The sequence below is a fragment of the Pagrus major genome, chromosome 22 (assembly GCF_040436345.1).
Source record: "Pagrus major chromosome 22, Pma_NU_1.0".
Lineage (NCBI taxonomy): Eukaryota > Metazoa > Chordata > Actinopteri > Spariformes > Sparidae > Pagrus > Pagrus major.
The window spans coordinates 4,620,682-4,636,779 of NC_133236.1; the positions used below are offsets into that span (position 1 = coordinate 4,620,682).

The following is a 16,098-nucleotide window of genomic DNA, read 5'->3' on the forward strand; positions in this document are numbered from 1 at the left end:
TCTTCTGCTGCACGCTGCTTTCCTGCTGCTTAAAAGGAATCTATCCCCTGCGCGCTACCACCTGTGACTCGTTGCGCTGATTGCTGCCGCGAGAGTCCGTGTGCAGTTCAATGTCAGTTCGGAAATGAAATCTCTACATGCAATTCAACATAAACTCCAACTGAAATAATCAAAATACTGCAAACAAGGTAACATGCAACATTTCATAAACGTAACGAACACAGTAAAATAAACAAATGAACACAACATGCAAATCCTACAAACTGACCCCGTCACTACGTCTGGGTTGGCATCATAGACTGGTAGGCATACAAAAAAACTTCATCCCTATGGCACTCAACACAGTAGCAGTTGGTGACCAATCAACATTTCTTACTGCCATCCCCACCCCAATCAAGGCAGTCTAGAACCGGGCCTGGCCTTATGTAGACCTTGTCAAACATTTGACCTCGCAAACGTTGAGTTCCAGTCCAGTCAGGCTGTGTCTGCGTGCTGCTGCCCTCCGATCCACCAGGGGGAGACATACACCAAATCGACCGCCATCAATGTCATCACAACATCCGCTTCTGACTAGCCACTGGATACTTGTGTCATAACGGAGCAGTAGCAGGGCTGTTAGATATGGCAGTTTCAAGGTTACCGCATGCAGCGCTTTCTTTAAAACAGGTAATTGACGCTACACATTGTACAGTTAGAATAGTGGGAGGGCCATTATATATCAGTAAATGCAGAACTGGTTGACAAACTAATGTTCTAGCAACCTCTACGGTATCTTGATAGCAGTATTAGCTTAAGTCCAGAGACAGTCAGCGACAGTCTCCCTCCGTGGCTCACTACGATTTACAGTCAAGTAACTGGGTGTAAAATATGTTTTTTATATATCAGTAATGCGTTTACCTTTGCGTGTGTATCCGCTGTTTTACTGGAAGTTAAGCTAGGTCTGCGGGGGTTAGCTAAGTGCGTGTGGCTGTGTTCAGAGTTTTATGTGCAAGAAATAGCAACCTTACATAGTTAAGACCATTAACGTTAAAGAAACAAGACTATGCCTCAGCTAAAGTCATAACAGTAATTTAACGCATACCAAATGTTAAGACGTGTTTAATTTTCAAAACATTACGGATGTAGAATAACGAGCTGGCACATGATGTCAGGTGTTCAGGTCTGCTGACAGTGATAATGAAGGTGTACAGCTGTCGTTAACCAGAGTATCATCTACAGGTGGGCTGGAGATGGAGTTGATGGTAGTTGTAATTTTGAAACTTAAATTTCACACAACATGCAGTCAATGGATGCAGTGAAAGTGACTATTCTCTTCATAGTCGGGCTCTGTTGCAGCCATGATATCACTCAATGTCCGTAATCCAAGTTTTAGATCATTCATAAAGAAAATTAGCTTTCAGTTGTCCTGGTGAGTCTAAACTGGTGGTTCCTTCTCAGTTTTTACAGAGACAGAAGATTTTGGGGATTTACAGAAACATGCTGAGGACCATAAGGCAGGTACCAGACGAGACAGACAGGAAGTACCTTAAAGACTGGGCAAGAGATGAGTTCAAGAGGAATAAGAGTGCCACAGACCAGGTAACGAAATGGTAGGAATGTGGTTGTCTTTCCATAACAGAGCCTGGTCACCTAAAAAAGCCCTGCCAAGTCTGTTTGTAAGAGTGAAAACCTGGTGACACATTCAGGAGGATGTTGTTCAGGATATCTAAAAGTGTTAAATCAAACTTTGCTGTAGATGTTTTGAAGACAATTTGCTCCTCATCAGAAAAAAGCTTCGTTAGTCATGATGGTGATGATATAGTTTACTTTAATGTCTGGAAAGTCTCTAAAAAGGGAAGTTGATCACCTTGATTGTTACTACATTCTGAAAATGTCTGGAATTGTCATCATTCTGATAAATATTTATTGTTACAATCACAGTCCATTGTATTAAACAAGTTGATTATTGACCTTGGTAGTTTGAGCAAAAAATCTTAAATCAAGGTCCACTTACCATCTTTTTCTGAAGCTTTCAACTACATCTCATCACTAATCAAGACAATGATATGTAATGAGACTCTTTTTTTCCTCAAGCTAAATGTACGGACTTTTGTGATGGAATAGGTGAAGAGATATTGTATTTTTTACCCAGAATCCTCTGCTCCTTCCATTACCGCTGTTTCCCCTCTCATTGTTATTTTAGGATGCCATCCGTATGATGGTCACACAAGCTAACAACCATCTAGAGGAGCTGCAGAAGAGTCTGGCATTGGCCAGGAGTTAAATACTGTGAGCTGCTGTGGACTATGGATCAGCTCTCAACGAAGAGCACCACGTGATTGGTGGAGACTGTGTGAGGGCTGTCAGGGTCACCTCTGATCAGGGAGCACCAGTGTAAGTGGATAATACAGAATGTACTGAAACTCATCTCTGACTGGACACCTTTTCAACAATGGTTTGATGGAGCTGACCTGAAGACAGTGACGGAGATGTTGTTCCATGATCATGGACACTGATTTAACCTGTGAGGCGTTTTTTGGAGTTTAGCCCATCTGCTAAACTTGCACTGTATATTATATTGTATATATTAAAGAGGAATGAATGGAACTACAGACAGATGTTGACTGAGAATTTTTTAAATACAAAATTTTTTCTGGCATAATGATACAGAGTGCATTATTCATATCCACAGTTCTCCATGTTGAACTAATAAACATGTATGAGCAGACAATCACAACATCAAACATACAGCAGACGGTAATACTGCAACACAACTCTGAGCTTTCTTCATGTTCTAACAGAATTCATCAACGCTGTCCTTTACAGGTAGGCAAGATTGGCAGGGCACTGGCATTCAGAGACACAGGATTATAGATAGTCTACTGTTCAGGATCTGGCGTCAACCAGGACTGCAACCAATGGTTCATTTCATTCCTGATTTATCTGCTAATTGGTTTCTCCATAAATCGTTTGGTCTGTAAAACTTCAGAAAACATAAAAAAATATGTAAAACAAATTAAGCAAATCACACTGGAGAAGCTCCCATCAGATAAGAAAAAACAAAACAAAACATACCAAAACAATTTATAAAAATAGGTTTTTTTTATCATCATCTAATTAATGCAGCTCTAATGTTGACTGTAGTAGTGATGCTTGGCTGGTTTAGTTACAAATATGAAGAACAGACAGAAACATACAATTAACAAAGTCTGTGTTTTGATGTATGAAAAGTCAGTGTTGCATCCCCTCTTATTGCCCACTCCAGTGGATTGTAAACACTTAATGCCACTCATAAATTTACTAAGACGCTGACCTAATATACAGCTACTATCCACTGCAAACTGAACCACTGAGTGCCTATAGAGACAGGATATGGATGGCAGTATACACTTTAAAAGTGTTTAATTATCTAATAAAGTCTTCCCTTTTTGCAGTGAAAATAATGTTGTTTTTTGTTTTATTAATATTAACTGAAAGGAAGGGAGAAGAAAAGTAACTGCTCCTTTAGTCTCCAAGCAAGTAGGACACTGCTTATTAATTTTTAAAATGCAGTGATCATGATATGGAATCTGAACATGTTTAAGCAGGAGACAAATGAAAAGTGAAACAGACAAGTGAGTGAATGGGATACCAAAAAGTAAAGAAAAAATTCAAAACATCTCTGTTAGTCCAAATAAAATGAGTTGTTCATCATTTTTAGCCAAAATAAAGAAATATAATAAAATATTTTTAAAATTCCTTTGTTTCAATGCATATTTAGTTGATCACTTTTTCAAATGTATACACTAATTATAGTTGTTCACTGTGAAAGTCTGAAATGATTTTATGGGCATGCTCAAGCCTTCCTACAGATAATACCATGCAGCAAAATCAACTGATTCTTTCTTAAAGACAAAAACGAACCTTCAGTAGGGCTACATGCTGCATCAGTTTAGCTACATTCTCATAAATAAGCGGTAGGTTGTTCCTCAGTCACAGGGCTGATTCCAACATGCAAACATCAACTAAAAGCTTATTACACTGTAATTCCCTCCATCCACACAGCTTCACTGTGATCCAATGATACCACTGCACATCATTTATGCCTGCTAGTAAAGGTCCCATATTGTCAAGTTCATACTTTTATTTAGGATGTCTAAAAGAAAAAATGAACATGCTTTAATGTTCAAAACAAATAATTTCCCCCCAACTGTCCATGCCTCTATTCACCCTGTCTGAACACTCAGTTTTAGCGCCCGTCTCTTAAATGCCTTAAATGTGACTGTGTAGTTGTGACATCACAACCATACAGAAGTCCTGACGGCACGCGAAGGCACAGTTCATGAATGCGGGCTGTGTGTTTTTCTCCGTGGATTGAAAGTTTTGATACTTTCACAGTATTTATATAGCACTTAGACCTGCTTTATAATCACAACTTTCACAATATGGGACCTTTAAAGAAAGACAGTTACACTATTCTATCTCTGCACAAATCAGTGTTTAGAGTATGGTTGGGCTTATAATAAATGGATGTGTGTGTACACACTGCACATAGTGTTTGTTGATGTGATTAATGTGGTGTATCTCCTGTAAATGGCACATTAGATCAATCTGACACCTAGCTTTATATCTACTGGTTTATTTACAGCAGTGCATAAGAGCTGCCCTTATTACTATACAACTATCAGTCCATTGCTACAATGACAACCAACAGGGATTTGAATGTGAAAACATATGTAATGATACAGTGGATCCAATAATGAAAATAATGCCTTTACTTCTCTACTCTGGTAGCAGTTGTTATCCATGGCTGTTAAAGAGGGTCAAATCAGATCTCACATAGATTCAGTCTGTTTGTCTGTAGTCTGATGGTGACATATGAGCTGTGTGTTAGCAGTCGTCATGTCTGCTTGTCCTCAGCATGCGCAGCTCGTCCTCCAGGTAAGTGATCCTCTCAACCAGAGCAGCTCTGTCGGCCTGAGCCCTCTGATTGGCCTGCCAGCGAGCCTCCTGCACCTTCCTCTCATACCAACGCTCCATCTGCGTCGACACAGCCTCAAAGAAGTACTGAGTCACCTCCAGAGCGTGCATGTTGTCCCTCTCCTGAGCAAACGAGGGTTCACTTGGCTGCTCTCCAAACACCTCCAGAGTCCTGACCCCTGAGGCCCCTCTGGACTTAGTCCTGCCCTGGGAATGTTTCTTGCGGTGCTTCCCTCTGTCCCGCCCTCGCTCCCTGTCTTTGAGGCCAGCCTCAGTCCTGCTGCCGCAGCGGCGCTCTGTGGACGGAGACAGACTGCTGGCTCTGTAACTCCTGCCCCCGCTTGCCCCGACCTCCAACATGTCCACGTCCTGCAGGTCCTTGTTCTTCCTCTGGGTGTCAGCACAGATCACTGAGCGCTCCTTCGGCCGAACCACCTGGACTGATGACAGCAGGCTCTTTGCTGCAGGAGAGTTGACTTCTGTATTCTGAGCCTTATCCCCATCTGGTACATGATCAAAAGAAATCCAGTTACTACACACATACACAGTTCTAATTAGCCACCGTGCTAATTAGCAGTATAAGTCTGAATCATTAATAGCATACCACAGGCAGACTGAGCCAAATTTCACTGATGGCAGCAATATTATTCTTTCCAAGGGTCATAATAGAGAAATAGTGCATCTAAAATAATGCACTGTTAATCACATATGCCTACAGCTGCAGACTAAATCTTCTTCAAAAATAAATAAATTATCCTCAGGGCGTAGCGTAAAGTTTTGTTTTTCTGCTTAAGAAAGAAACAGGGCAGTGGTGCGGAGCAGCTTACTCTCGTGTCAGGACACAATGGGATGTAGTTAACTGCAAAGCACAGGCCAAAGTTAAATGCAAACACAAGGCCAAAAACACTCAAATTGCTATTTAAAAAAAATAAAACATGTAGAATCTGTTTACCAAGATATTTGCTTTGTCATTTGCCAACATTTGTCTAATTGCAGAAGAGTTTCATAAAAAATAGTTTTTAATTGACTTGTTTATAATTAGTGCAGGCACACAACATGTGTTGGTCAATTGTTATGTGCAAGTCCTTCTTTTGTTCTACATGACAATGTTTCAGGTAAAGGTCCAGAACAGGCATGAGGTGAGGTAAAACAAGGCCTCTATTTTAACAGATGAACCCAAGTTAGAGATTTATGGCAGTAACAGAAGGATTTCTGTAAGGAGCCACTGTGGTGGCTGGTAGCTGCATCCTGGGGGTGTCTGTGAGTGGTGGGGACTGAGATGTTAGTATGTGGCTTCTGTAAATGATGAATCTATGAATATAACACAGCATACAGTCTATTGTGACCGCTCCTAGTCAATGAATGACTGGTCAAATGTTGACAACAATAACCCAATTCACTGATAATGTGTGACGTGCCATCACAGTTGATCTATACATACGGGTGTGCTCATATACTCAAGACCTCATGATGAAGAACATTACAGGTCAAAAGAAAAATAATCCTCAAGACTAAGACACAAGTGTCTGGGTGTGTTTTTCATCTTTTTATAAACACTTGACCTATTTCAAATAAATTAGAAGACATGACACTAAACCACTAAATCATTTATTAAATATGGTGATATACCTGGAGAGCTTTCCACATGAACCACAAAGTAATGGTTAGCTGAGCCCCCCTCTGCCAAACTGGGCTCCCCTCGGCCTGAGTCCAGGAGGGCAGGGCTGTTTTGGAGCTCCAGGCACTGGGAGCTGTCTCCCTGGCCACAAGGTGGTGCAGTGAGGCTAGCTCCATCAGCTTCATCCAGGCCCTCGGCGACAGAGGAGGAGCGCTGCAGCTTGGTGCTGCTGGGGTCTCCTGCAAAGCGAAACTCCATGTTCTGCAGCTTGGACAGACACCAGCTCTTCAGCTCACTGACCAGAGACGCCTGCTTAAAGGGCACATACAACCACACACAAGAGTTTCTATGACTTTATGGCACATTTATTGAGAGGAGCAATTGCTGACAGAAGTGGCTCCTTTCTTGACGTTTTGTGAGTTTATTTTGTTCATTTATTGCCCTAAAAGCAACATCACCACTGTCTCCCAGCTATCAGATGACCACCTCATGAGGTACAAAGTTGTATTATGAGACAGGACGAGCCGGTAGCATGCTAACTTCAGTAGACATCTTTGCCGTAATGTCAGCACTGTTGATTGTTCACATTTAATAATGTTAGTTCATTTTTGATTGTTTTAAACTACAATAAATTAACAAACTTAACAAATGTTGCTCTTTTAGTCTCAGCAATGAGCATCAAAACTTTTTCATCTAAATATTTCTTCAGCTCTATAACACTAATTTTTACTTAGGGTTAGGGTTAGGGTTATCACACTAGGTGTGACAGAAAACACAACTTTTCCACACCACTGTAAAAATTAGGGAAGTGGGTCAGCACCAACACCTCAGTGGTGACATCTCTCATCAGCTACAGAGCGCGTGTGTCTCTGTACCAGTTGTCAGTGTTACCTGTCTCTTCTCTGCCTCCAGTCGCTCCTGCAGGGCCCGCTGGTCAATCCTCTGCAGACACTCTGTCCTCTCTGCTGATACTCTCTCCAACGTCATCTTATCAAGAGCTCGGATCTGATGGGAAAAGCACACACCCAGAAACATGTCAGCAGTTGTTGAGTTGTTCACTTCTACATTTCCTCTAGTTGTGTTGCATTTTTTATTCAACAGTGGTCTTCCAACTCTCTTGCGATGTATGTTTGTCCCTTTCCTGTTTGACCATGACATTAATAATAATAATAATACATTTTATTTGGAAGGCGCCTTTCTGGACACTCAAGGACACCGTACACAAATGAGATAAAAGAATACATCTAGAATAAACATCAATATCAATAAATGAAAAAATAAATAAAAAACACACAAAATAAGAACAATTCCAATAGATTCAAGGGATGGGACAGGGCCAGTGGCATCAGAGGGAATAGGCAGTTTTAAACAGGTGTGTTTTGAGTTGTGATTTGAAGTGGGGGAGTGATTCAATGTTTCTGAGTTGGGGTGGAAGTGAGTTCCAGAGGCGGGGGGCAGAGCGGCTGAATGCTCTGCTCCCCATGGTGGTGAGACGGGCGGAGGGGACAGACAGGTGTATGGGGGAGGAGGATCTGAGGGAGCGGGAGGGAGTGGGGACATGGAGGAGGTCTGACAGATATGGGGGGGCGAGGTTGTGAATGGCCTTGAATGTTACATTGTGCCCATGCACAGACTCAGCCTCATAAAGAAACAGAGGCTGTTCACTTTTGGTATCAACATCCGTCCTCAGTGACCAACTACAAGTGTACAGCCTTACGCCCATAAGTTCATTTGAGATTGGATCTCACTTCCCTGCTCTACTGTATAGGCAAATACATCACACATCACAAGTACATCACTGGGACAAACGGACACAATGTTTTTTGACACAAAGAAATAAGTATCTTCATGTTTAACATTTGCCAAATTAACAAGAAGGTCCAAACAGTTACACATTTGTTATAGACAGCATTGCACAAAGTTTATAGTTTCCCCACAACTCACAAAATTTAGTCACACTTTAAGGGAGTCTGGGGATTTTCTCCTGGGGCAACAAGGAAGTAACCTTTATAGGTAACTTTTTATGGGTTTTGTAAAATTTGACACGTTTACCTTTAATGTAGTGTAAATGGTGAAATCAGTGTAAACAGTGTGTTCAAACAGCTGCTTAATGTTGGCAGGTAAGTCGTACTTTAGTCATGGAAGCAGGCAGGCTGGTACAGCTGTGCCCAAACAAACTGACATCTTTTTAAAGGAAAGAAACAACTTAATGAATTGCATTTAAAGTCGATTTTACAAGAAGGCTTGAATTAATGTGAAATTGTTTTGCAAAGTTTGTTCATTTTGTCCTCACTTAACAACTCTTAAAATCACGCAATCTGTGAAGGGGTCTGGAGATATTGCGGTTACTAGCTCAATGGTTAGTTGAAACAGAACACCTCTGAATGTGGTCTGAGTGATCTGATCTCAAATGCCTCTTCTAGGCATGTCTGAGAGTCAGGCCAACATAAGTAGTGGACCAGTTGGAGGCAGTTAAGGCAGCACTGTTTTAGAATGGCAGGTTCAACTATAACATGTGGAATGTTTGATGAAATCTGTTCCAAACACTGAACTATTTCACTGCATGATAACGGCCGGGTCATACCAGCTCACAGTGCTGGTAGAGTAAACATCTTTCTGTCTGGCAGTCCCTCAGTCTAACTGCTGTTTAACTTCCCACGTTCTCTCTTGTGTCTGACTCTACACAGCTGCTTCTGTAGTGGTTATCTTCCTGTTTATTATGCATTCCTGCACTACTGCATGTAGGCAGCAGTGATGCTCAGAGTATATGCATCAGTGACTATCAGTGTGCTATCTGATAGAAGCTATTATCTAAAGCATCTGACAGTACTGTAATTACATGTATTATACACAGGGTGGCTCTAGAGGGAAATGCAAGCGAAGCTTCTTCACTGTTACAGCACTGTAAAGTTCCATACAGAGAATAGAGGCCCTTACCTCTGCTGTGCTGTATGTTTTCAGCTTCACAGGGCCATAATACACAAAGGCTTCTCAAACTGCGATGAGATGAGAGAACTGAGATTTCAACTCAACACTTTAGAACAGAACCCTACCAGTATAAAGGCGTTTTGCGACATGCACCGATATGGAAACTTTAGATTATAATGCAGAAAAAGCTTGCTTATTATTATAATTTATTCATATAAATTAAATATATAAATGCAAAAAATATGTGTATCTTGACCAATATATTGATATCAGAAAAATCTGTCGGGCTCACTTTCGAAGCCATTGAGATAAATTTTACAGCTACAACTTCATCTTTAACCGGAAAATATGTTGTTGTGTACAGGTGCTAGAACTAAAAGGTTTTTTACTGATTAAGTCAGTCAAAATTGATGCATTTAAAAAAAATATATATATTTATTTCATTTGTCAATAAATATAGAGTATTTAAATTTACATTTTAGGGCATTTAGCATCAGTACTATACAAATAATAAATATAGCTGGTCTAAATGCTGCAAGTGAGGGAGAATGTTGTATTTGTATTTGATTGACAAAAGTTCCAAAAGGATAATAAACAAAAGAAAACAAAACTAACTACATACGCATAGGAATTCGGATCTGGTTTGATCTGGGTTACACTTCACCAAATCTCTGCTTGAATGTGAGCAGGTTAAACCTAAACAATAAAAAAATAAACAAAGAGAGCTTTTCTGCTATGTTAGAAGTGTGTGTATGGTACCTGGTGTTTGTTCTTGCGGTCCAGCTGGCCCATCTTGCAGTTCATCAGGTCTTGGACAGTGTGAATTTCAGTCTTCATCTCTTCCTTGGTGGCCTCCAGCTGGTTCTCCAGTTTGTTGATGAGAGGTTCACATCGGCAGCCGTTCAGAGGAGCCTGCAACACCCCGCAACATCAACATGGCAGCACACACAGCAAACACATCCAACAAACTCCAAAATTACAGCTACCTCTATCCAAGTATTAAGTCTTTTCACAATCTTTCTGTTTTTTTGCCACAGAAAGGCTTTGTGCTGCTAAAATGAAATGAATGAAAAGGCACCGCACTAATGGTACCTTAGGTTCATGCAATATTTATTTTAAAATGTTTCTTTGTAGGACTGAAACATATGAGATTAGAGAATGGATATGTTTACAAATCTCTAACATCAGCTTCTAAGCTCATTTGTCATTGCAGACTGAACACTGTAGCACAAGGAGCATTCATGATTTAACATGCAAGGAACAGTTGTAAAACATGCAGCAACAGTTTTATTGGGCACATAGAGAGGGTCTTTTTAAAGGATCGGTTTAAATGAAAAATCAGTCATTGTCTACTCACACCCATGTTGACGGAACTGCTGGTAAACATTCGTAGTCAAAAAAAATGTTCTGGTCTTTTGAAATCAATTTTGGATCTCAGAGAGACCCAGACAAACTGTATGGAGCTATTTTATGTTTTTTGTTGTTTCATACATTTAAATCAAGTCTCCAGCTACTTCAGTTGATTAGCAGCATGCTGCAACTCTGTTTTGCTGTGAAGCTCTAGAAATGTTTTGTGGACTATGAAACTTCAGCTGACTTTCCATCAGCATGATATTTACCGTGCTGATGACCAGCAGCATCAATTACCTAATTTTTGGGTGAACAAGTTTCCCCTTGCAATAATAAAATCTAAGTTCCTTTAATAATTTAAATTTCAGTAATAGACCAGCCAATGAAAACCCTTGTGACAGCAATAAATAATAAAATATTAAATTTAAAGATTCAATTAGGGCTAGTTTGTTAAGAGCAACCACAACCAAGACTAAAGAGCAACAACGTCTGCATGAATTATAATTCTTCCTGTCCAGTCCAATGTGTTATGATTGAAGCAGCCATTTTTAAATATCTGTTCACAGCAAAAAATGGTCAAAGGAGTTTGAAAATTTTAAGAAATGACAATGGAGGCCTTTCTTAATTGAGTCTTTGCACTTTCAGTTGGGCTGGCAATATTTGGATTTTTTACTAGTGTTTCCTCACATACTGCCTACAGGAGACATGTCCAACAACTGCAAAACAGTGTTGTCTCTTCCACCAGTATTCAAGTTCAGTAGTTTAAAACACTCTTTTATTACTTTCCACACATGATCAAGCCCATCATATAAAGGCTGTCGCACAAAGCTCACCTGGCTTCACTGAGCCTAACAGGAGTGACCACTGGCAATAAAAAAAGGGCAGACACAAGCAGACCTGGTTGCCCAGAAAAGACAGGCTGTGTTGATACTGTGATGAAGGAGTTGTAGAGACAGGATTACACTTTTTTAACACAATGTCAAAATTGCACAAATATTAGGGAAGAATTCTTCCTATAATTAAAAAAAATAATAATAATCGTCGTAATCCAAAATTTGACAGACAGGGAGAATTTACCCCTCATTTTGAGGGGAAAGGCAGAATGTGCTGTGCCTGCTGCCAGGTATGTGACCTCATACCTGCCTGCTGCCAGGTATGTGACCACAACAAAAGAGAAAACCATTCAGAAAAAAAAGTGCCATATTCTTCTTACCACCACGACCTGCTTTTGTCATTTGTTCTTGTATTGTTGTTGTTATTTATAGCATTCATCATAGGTGTGATAGGCAAAGGACAAAAAAGCAGGAAAATATACGCCCGAGTCTATCACTGACGTTTAGCATTTACTCCTGATTACTGTTTGCATGCCGACGAGGCAGGGCGAGTAATGTTCTCCTCATTTCCATAGTTAACCGTTCCTGCTTCAGCTTCTAGACCGTGGTCGGGAAGCACAGCAGAGACTTTCCTGGGTCCTGAGGAGCTGCAGCATTTACTCAGAGACAAACAGAAACCTAATCTGTACATTTACTACAGCTACTAGACAACGTTACTGTTAATTTCTTCTCTTCTCCATCACCCACACCTGTCAGCTCTGAGCTCAGCCACCGTCTCTCTATCTCCGGCTTCACCACTCGCTACGCTCTTAATGGAGCCACGCTGCTCTTAAAACACCATGTTTCCATCCAAGCATGTTTATGCAGCATTTCTAACATTGGAGTAGAATTCCCTTGATTGTGGAATCTGACAATTATGCAAAATGATCGCGGTCAGCTCAAATAATCGCTATCAGGCGATTATGTAATAATTGTGACAGGCCTAGAGGCAGTATTTTCTAACCATATCGGGGGAGTTATTCTTATGCATTTTAGAATAATGTCACTTGCCAGGTCATGTGAGGGGTAGACTACATAATTTACTTGTCAAAACGAAAATAGGAACTCCACTATGTCTCTCTTTACATTTATTTTGTCCTGTTGTCGGCTTCAGCTAAGAAAGAAATAGTTCGCCCCACACGTCCAAAATTCTTAGAACACATCAGATAACCTTCCGCAACGATTGCAGGCTCTTTAGTGGAGCTCTGCTTTGAATGAAGTTCCATGTGACAAATGAATGGACTAGTACTTGCGGAGTGACACGAAGACATGAATCAGAGGTATGTTGATATATATGATATGTTTAATCGTACTTGTATCTACTTTGTGCCTGGGCCCCTCTTAATAAGCTTTTTAAGCTTCCTAGGGTGTCCCATTTCACATAAGATTATTACAGATTTAAAAGAGTATGTTGTACATGGTTTTAACTGACGGGAATAAAGAAATGATGATGATGATGATGATGAGAGGCACAAAAAACGTTGACAGCGGTGAGCGGTCATCATGACCCGTGCCTTTCAGTTCAGGTTAAATGAGCCAGCCTCTTCACAAATGAAGACCTGAGTTAAAAGCAAAGATAGCTGGTGAACACACTGTGTTGAAATTTAGGTCCCAGGTCTTTTTAGTGGCATTTTATTCAAATCAGTTGTGTCTTGGCTCATTTACATCTTCAGTGAAAACACACCACAAACTGAAAACACGTGATGACACAAAACTTTGGGGCCTGGGTGGTAATTTGCAGTAGGCCTTGTAGCAGTTGTTCAGTGATGGAGGAAAGTCGTCTATGTTGGAGGACTTGACATGAAGTTTACAGAGCACATACCTGAGCAACTACAAACATAATAATCTTTACTCTGGCTGAACATTTGTGCACTAACCTGCATGATTTTGCCATCTTTGCTGCGGTACAGTGTGTAGAGCTGATAGGCTTTATAGTTGTGTGGAGGGACGGATGCATGAAGGGCCCCTCCTCGCAGTCTGTCTTTCCTCTTGTGACAGGCTTCGCTCTGCCTGGTCTCTTTGCGGCGAAGGGGGTCAGACAGAGATGGCTGAAACATTAAAGCACCAGAGGTTAGTCATTATTCCATTTCATACATCTCAAACAGTAACTAACGAAGGGGGGAGTGCTACTAATTATCTTCCTCTGTCCAGAACCACTTCTGGCAACTGTTAGCTTCTCTATTCTTCAAAGAACATCGATATGGATTAGAGTGTGTTTTTTCAGATGGACCTACTTTTTCTTTCTGCTTCCTGTTCTTTCCCCGCCTGGTGTTTGACTCGGTCACCTGCTTGCAGGCAACTCGTTCACTGCTCTGGGTGTCATCTGCAGCAGATGCACTGTCCTGTATGGAACAGGGGAGGGAAATGTTTGGTAGAGCAGCTTCCTGGAAATGTTAAAGCACTAAGGACATTAAAAAATACTCTTTGATTAACCTCTTCAACCACAAAGCCACATAAGTCATTACACTCATGCTATGCAGCCAAACTTTGGTCAAACCCTTAAAGGAAAAGTTCACCCCCCGAACAAAATGCAGTCATTATTCCTCACACCCCTCACATTTCTGGTACTTCACAGTAAAACAGTGTTGCAGCATTCTTGTAAACAACTGAAGTAGAAGGGGACTTGTTTTAAAATGGAAAGTAGAGGATGAGAGTAGATGGAGTAGATAATGACTGAATTTTCATTTTTGGGTGAACTTCTAATTCTAATGCAGATCCAGAAGTTTTCAAATATACCCAATATGCCAAGCTGAATAAAAACATGGCGGCTTGGCTATGGAAATTTCTCTCAGTGTATATAAAATCAGACAGTGTGGAATAAGGGGATTTTTCAAATCTGTGTGTCAATTGAAGTGTTTTCTTTTTTTCCCACACATTTTCACTAAACAGTACCGCTGACGGTTGAATGAAGTCATGACTTGTCCCCAACAGAACAATAATCAAAGTAAATTCAAAGCTGTCAAATAATGGTTTGGGTTATTTGTCAAAAACAAACACCTCTGGCAAACATTAGTACTTCTTTCAGTCCATCTTCAGTGACTGGAAGTGAGTAAAAGAACAGTGAAGAAGCCTGAAGAGTTGAAATGAAGTTCAAGACAGACTATAGGAGAGCAGTTCAACTGCTTGCAGGGATCAGCACTCAAACAGCCACTCTGTTTCTTACTTATGCTTTTCATTACTTAAAATTGGATAAAATCTTTGAAATATCTTCTTTCTCAAAATGTCCCATATTGTAGAAAGTGAGATTTCCATGTCTTTTTGATTATACAGTTGTGGTCAAAAGTTTACATACACTTAAGAACATGTTCATCATGTCAGTCTTCAGTTCCAATGATTTCTACAGCTCTCATGTTTCTGTTATGAATGAGTGGAACACAAACTACTTTACTACTCACAAGAACATTCATGAAGTTTGTTTCAGTAGTGAATTTATTATAGGTCGTCTGACAATGTGACCAAATCTGCTGCATCTCACATATGTCCTCACCTTCATCTCATGCCAACGTTTAAAGCTCTTATATCCTTCTGTTTTCCCTATCTTTCCCTATGAACTGCCAACATAATAATAAAGTGGCTTTGACACAATGATCCAGTTTTTACCTTACAGGGTAGCATCTCATCTCTGGGCACTGACTGAGCTCTGCCCTCCGCCTTCAGCTTGTCTCTCCGCTTCCTCACACTCCTGCCACGCACAAAACTCTGAACCTGAACTCACACGCGAGGAAACAAAATGACTGTAATCACAAGTGACACCACCATGCATGCTCATTAAATAACATACTTTATTTATTGAGAAGAGCTACATATTGATGGAAATGCAATAAAGACCTCAATTTATTTAGTTATTTTCTACTTTTCACCCTAAGGACCAAGTATCAATCTAAGAGAAATCTTATAACCTCTATTCAGTTTGCAAAAACAAGGAATCAAAATGCTAGTCAGTTAAAACGGTGAAAATATAAGTGGTTCCGTAACATGATGAATAAAACAAAGAATAGATAATAGGAATTAAATGAATACTATACATGCCAGAAATGTCTTAACATGTTATATAAAGCTGTCTTGCAATAAGTAAGAGCAATACACTGCCAGCTCACAGAGTATGAGCACAAAAAACAAAACAAAAAACTTTTTTCATAGCTGCCTATACTGGTGAGACTGGTAGTTACTGGTTTTACCTGGGGAGCTTTGGTCAGTAGAAGAGCCACATCTGGGTTGTTGTGCTCTCTGGCCTGGTCGAGAGCTGTTTGACCTGCCTGCAGAAACACAAACACATACAGACAGTAAGGACAGTGACAACATGACTCAAACAGACAGGAATTACTGTACAGTTTATAGTGGTCAAGGCTTTTCAATAGCAGAGACATTTGGAACAGCCTTTATTCCAAATCA

General features: G+C 40.4%; 2 protein-coding genes across 3 annotated transcripts in view; one reads left to right on the forward strand and one right to left on the reverse strand.

Moving 5' to 3' along the window:
• The first annotated feature begins 515 nt into the window (after positions 1-515).
• On the forward strand, positions 516-2,591 carry lyrm2 (LYR motif containing 2). The gene is made up of 3 exons (XM_073492607.1): positions 516-666; positions 1,438-1,578; positions 2,183-2,591. The coding sequence occupies exons 1-3, from the start codon at positions 622-624 to the stop codon at positions 2,261-2,263; spliced, it is 267 nt and encodes an 88-aa protein (XP_073348708.1). The 5' UTR covers positions 516-621; the 3' UTR covers positions 2,264-2,591.
• An 8-nt stretch (positions 2,592-2,599) lies between these two features.
• The window catches only part of ankrd6b (ankyrin repeat domain 6b), a 53,154-nt gene continuing 39,655 nt past the window's right edge, over positions 2,600-16,098 (reverse strand). For both annotated transcript variants that reach the window (XM_073492604.1, XM_073492603.1), the window contains 8 exons: positions 15,885-15,962; positions 15,307-15,411; positions 13,941-14,048; positions 13,584-13,754; positions 10,244-10,396; positions 7,448-7,561; positions 6,568-6,868; positions 2,600-5,441 (listed from right to left, as the gene is read on the reverse strand). In XM_073492604.1, the coding sequence (XP_073348705.1) occupies positions 4,849-5,441; positions 6,568-6,868; positions 7,448-7,561; positions 10,244-10,396; positions 13,584-13,754; positions 13,941-14,048; positions 15,307-15,411; positions 15,885-15,962 (1,623 nt within the window). In that variant the 3' untranslated portion in view covers positions 2,600-4,848. The remainder of the gene's footprint in view (positions 5,442-6,567; positions 6,869-7,447; positions 7,562-10,243; positions 10,397-13,583; positions 13,755-13,940; positions 14,049-15,306; positions 15,412-15,884; positions 15,963-16,098) is intronic.

Coding starts and splice junctions, on each gene's coding strand:
- lyrm2 (XM_073492607.1), top strand. CDS start 622: ATGGCAGTTTCAAGGTTACCGCATGCAGCGCTTTCTTTAAAACAG. Junction 667..1,437: donor CAGCGCTTTCTTTAAAACAG/GTAATTGACGCT, acceptor GTTCCTTCTCAG/TTTTTACAGAGACAGAAGAT. Junction 1,579..2,182: donor ATAAGAGTGCCACAGACCAG/GTAACGAAATGG, acceptor TTGTTATTTTAG/GATGCCATCCGTATGATGGT.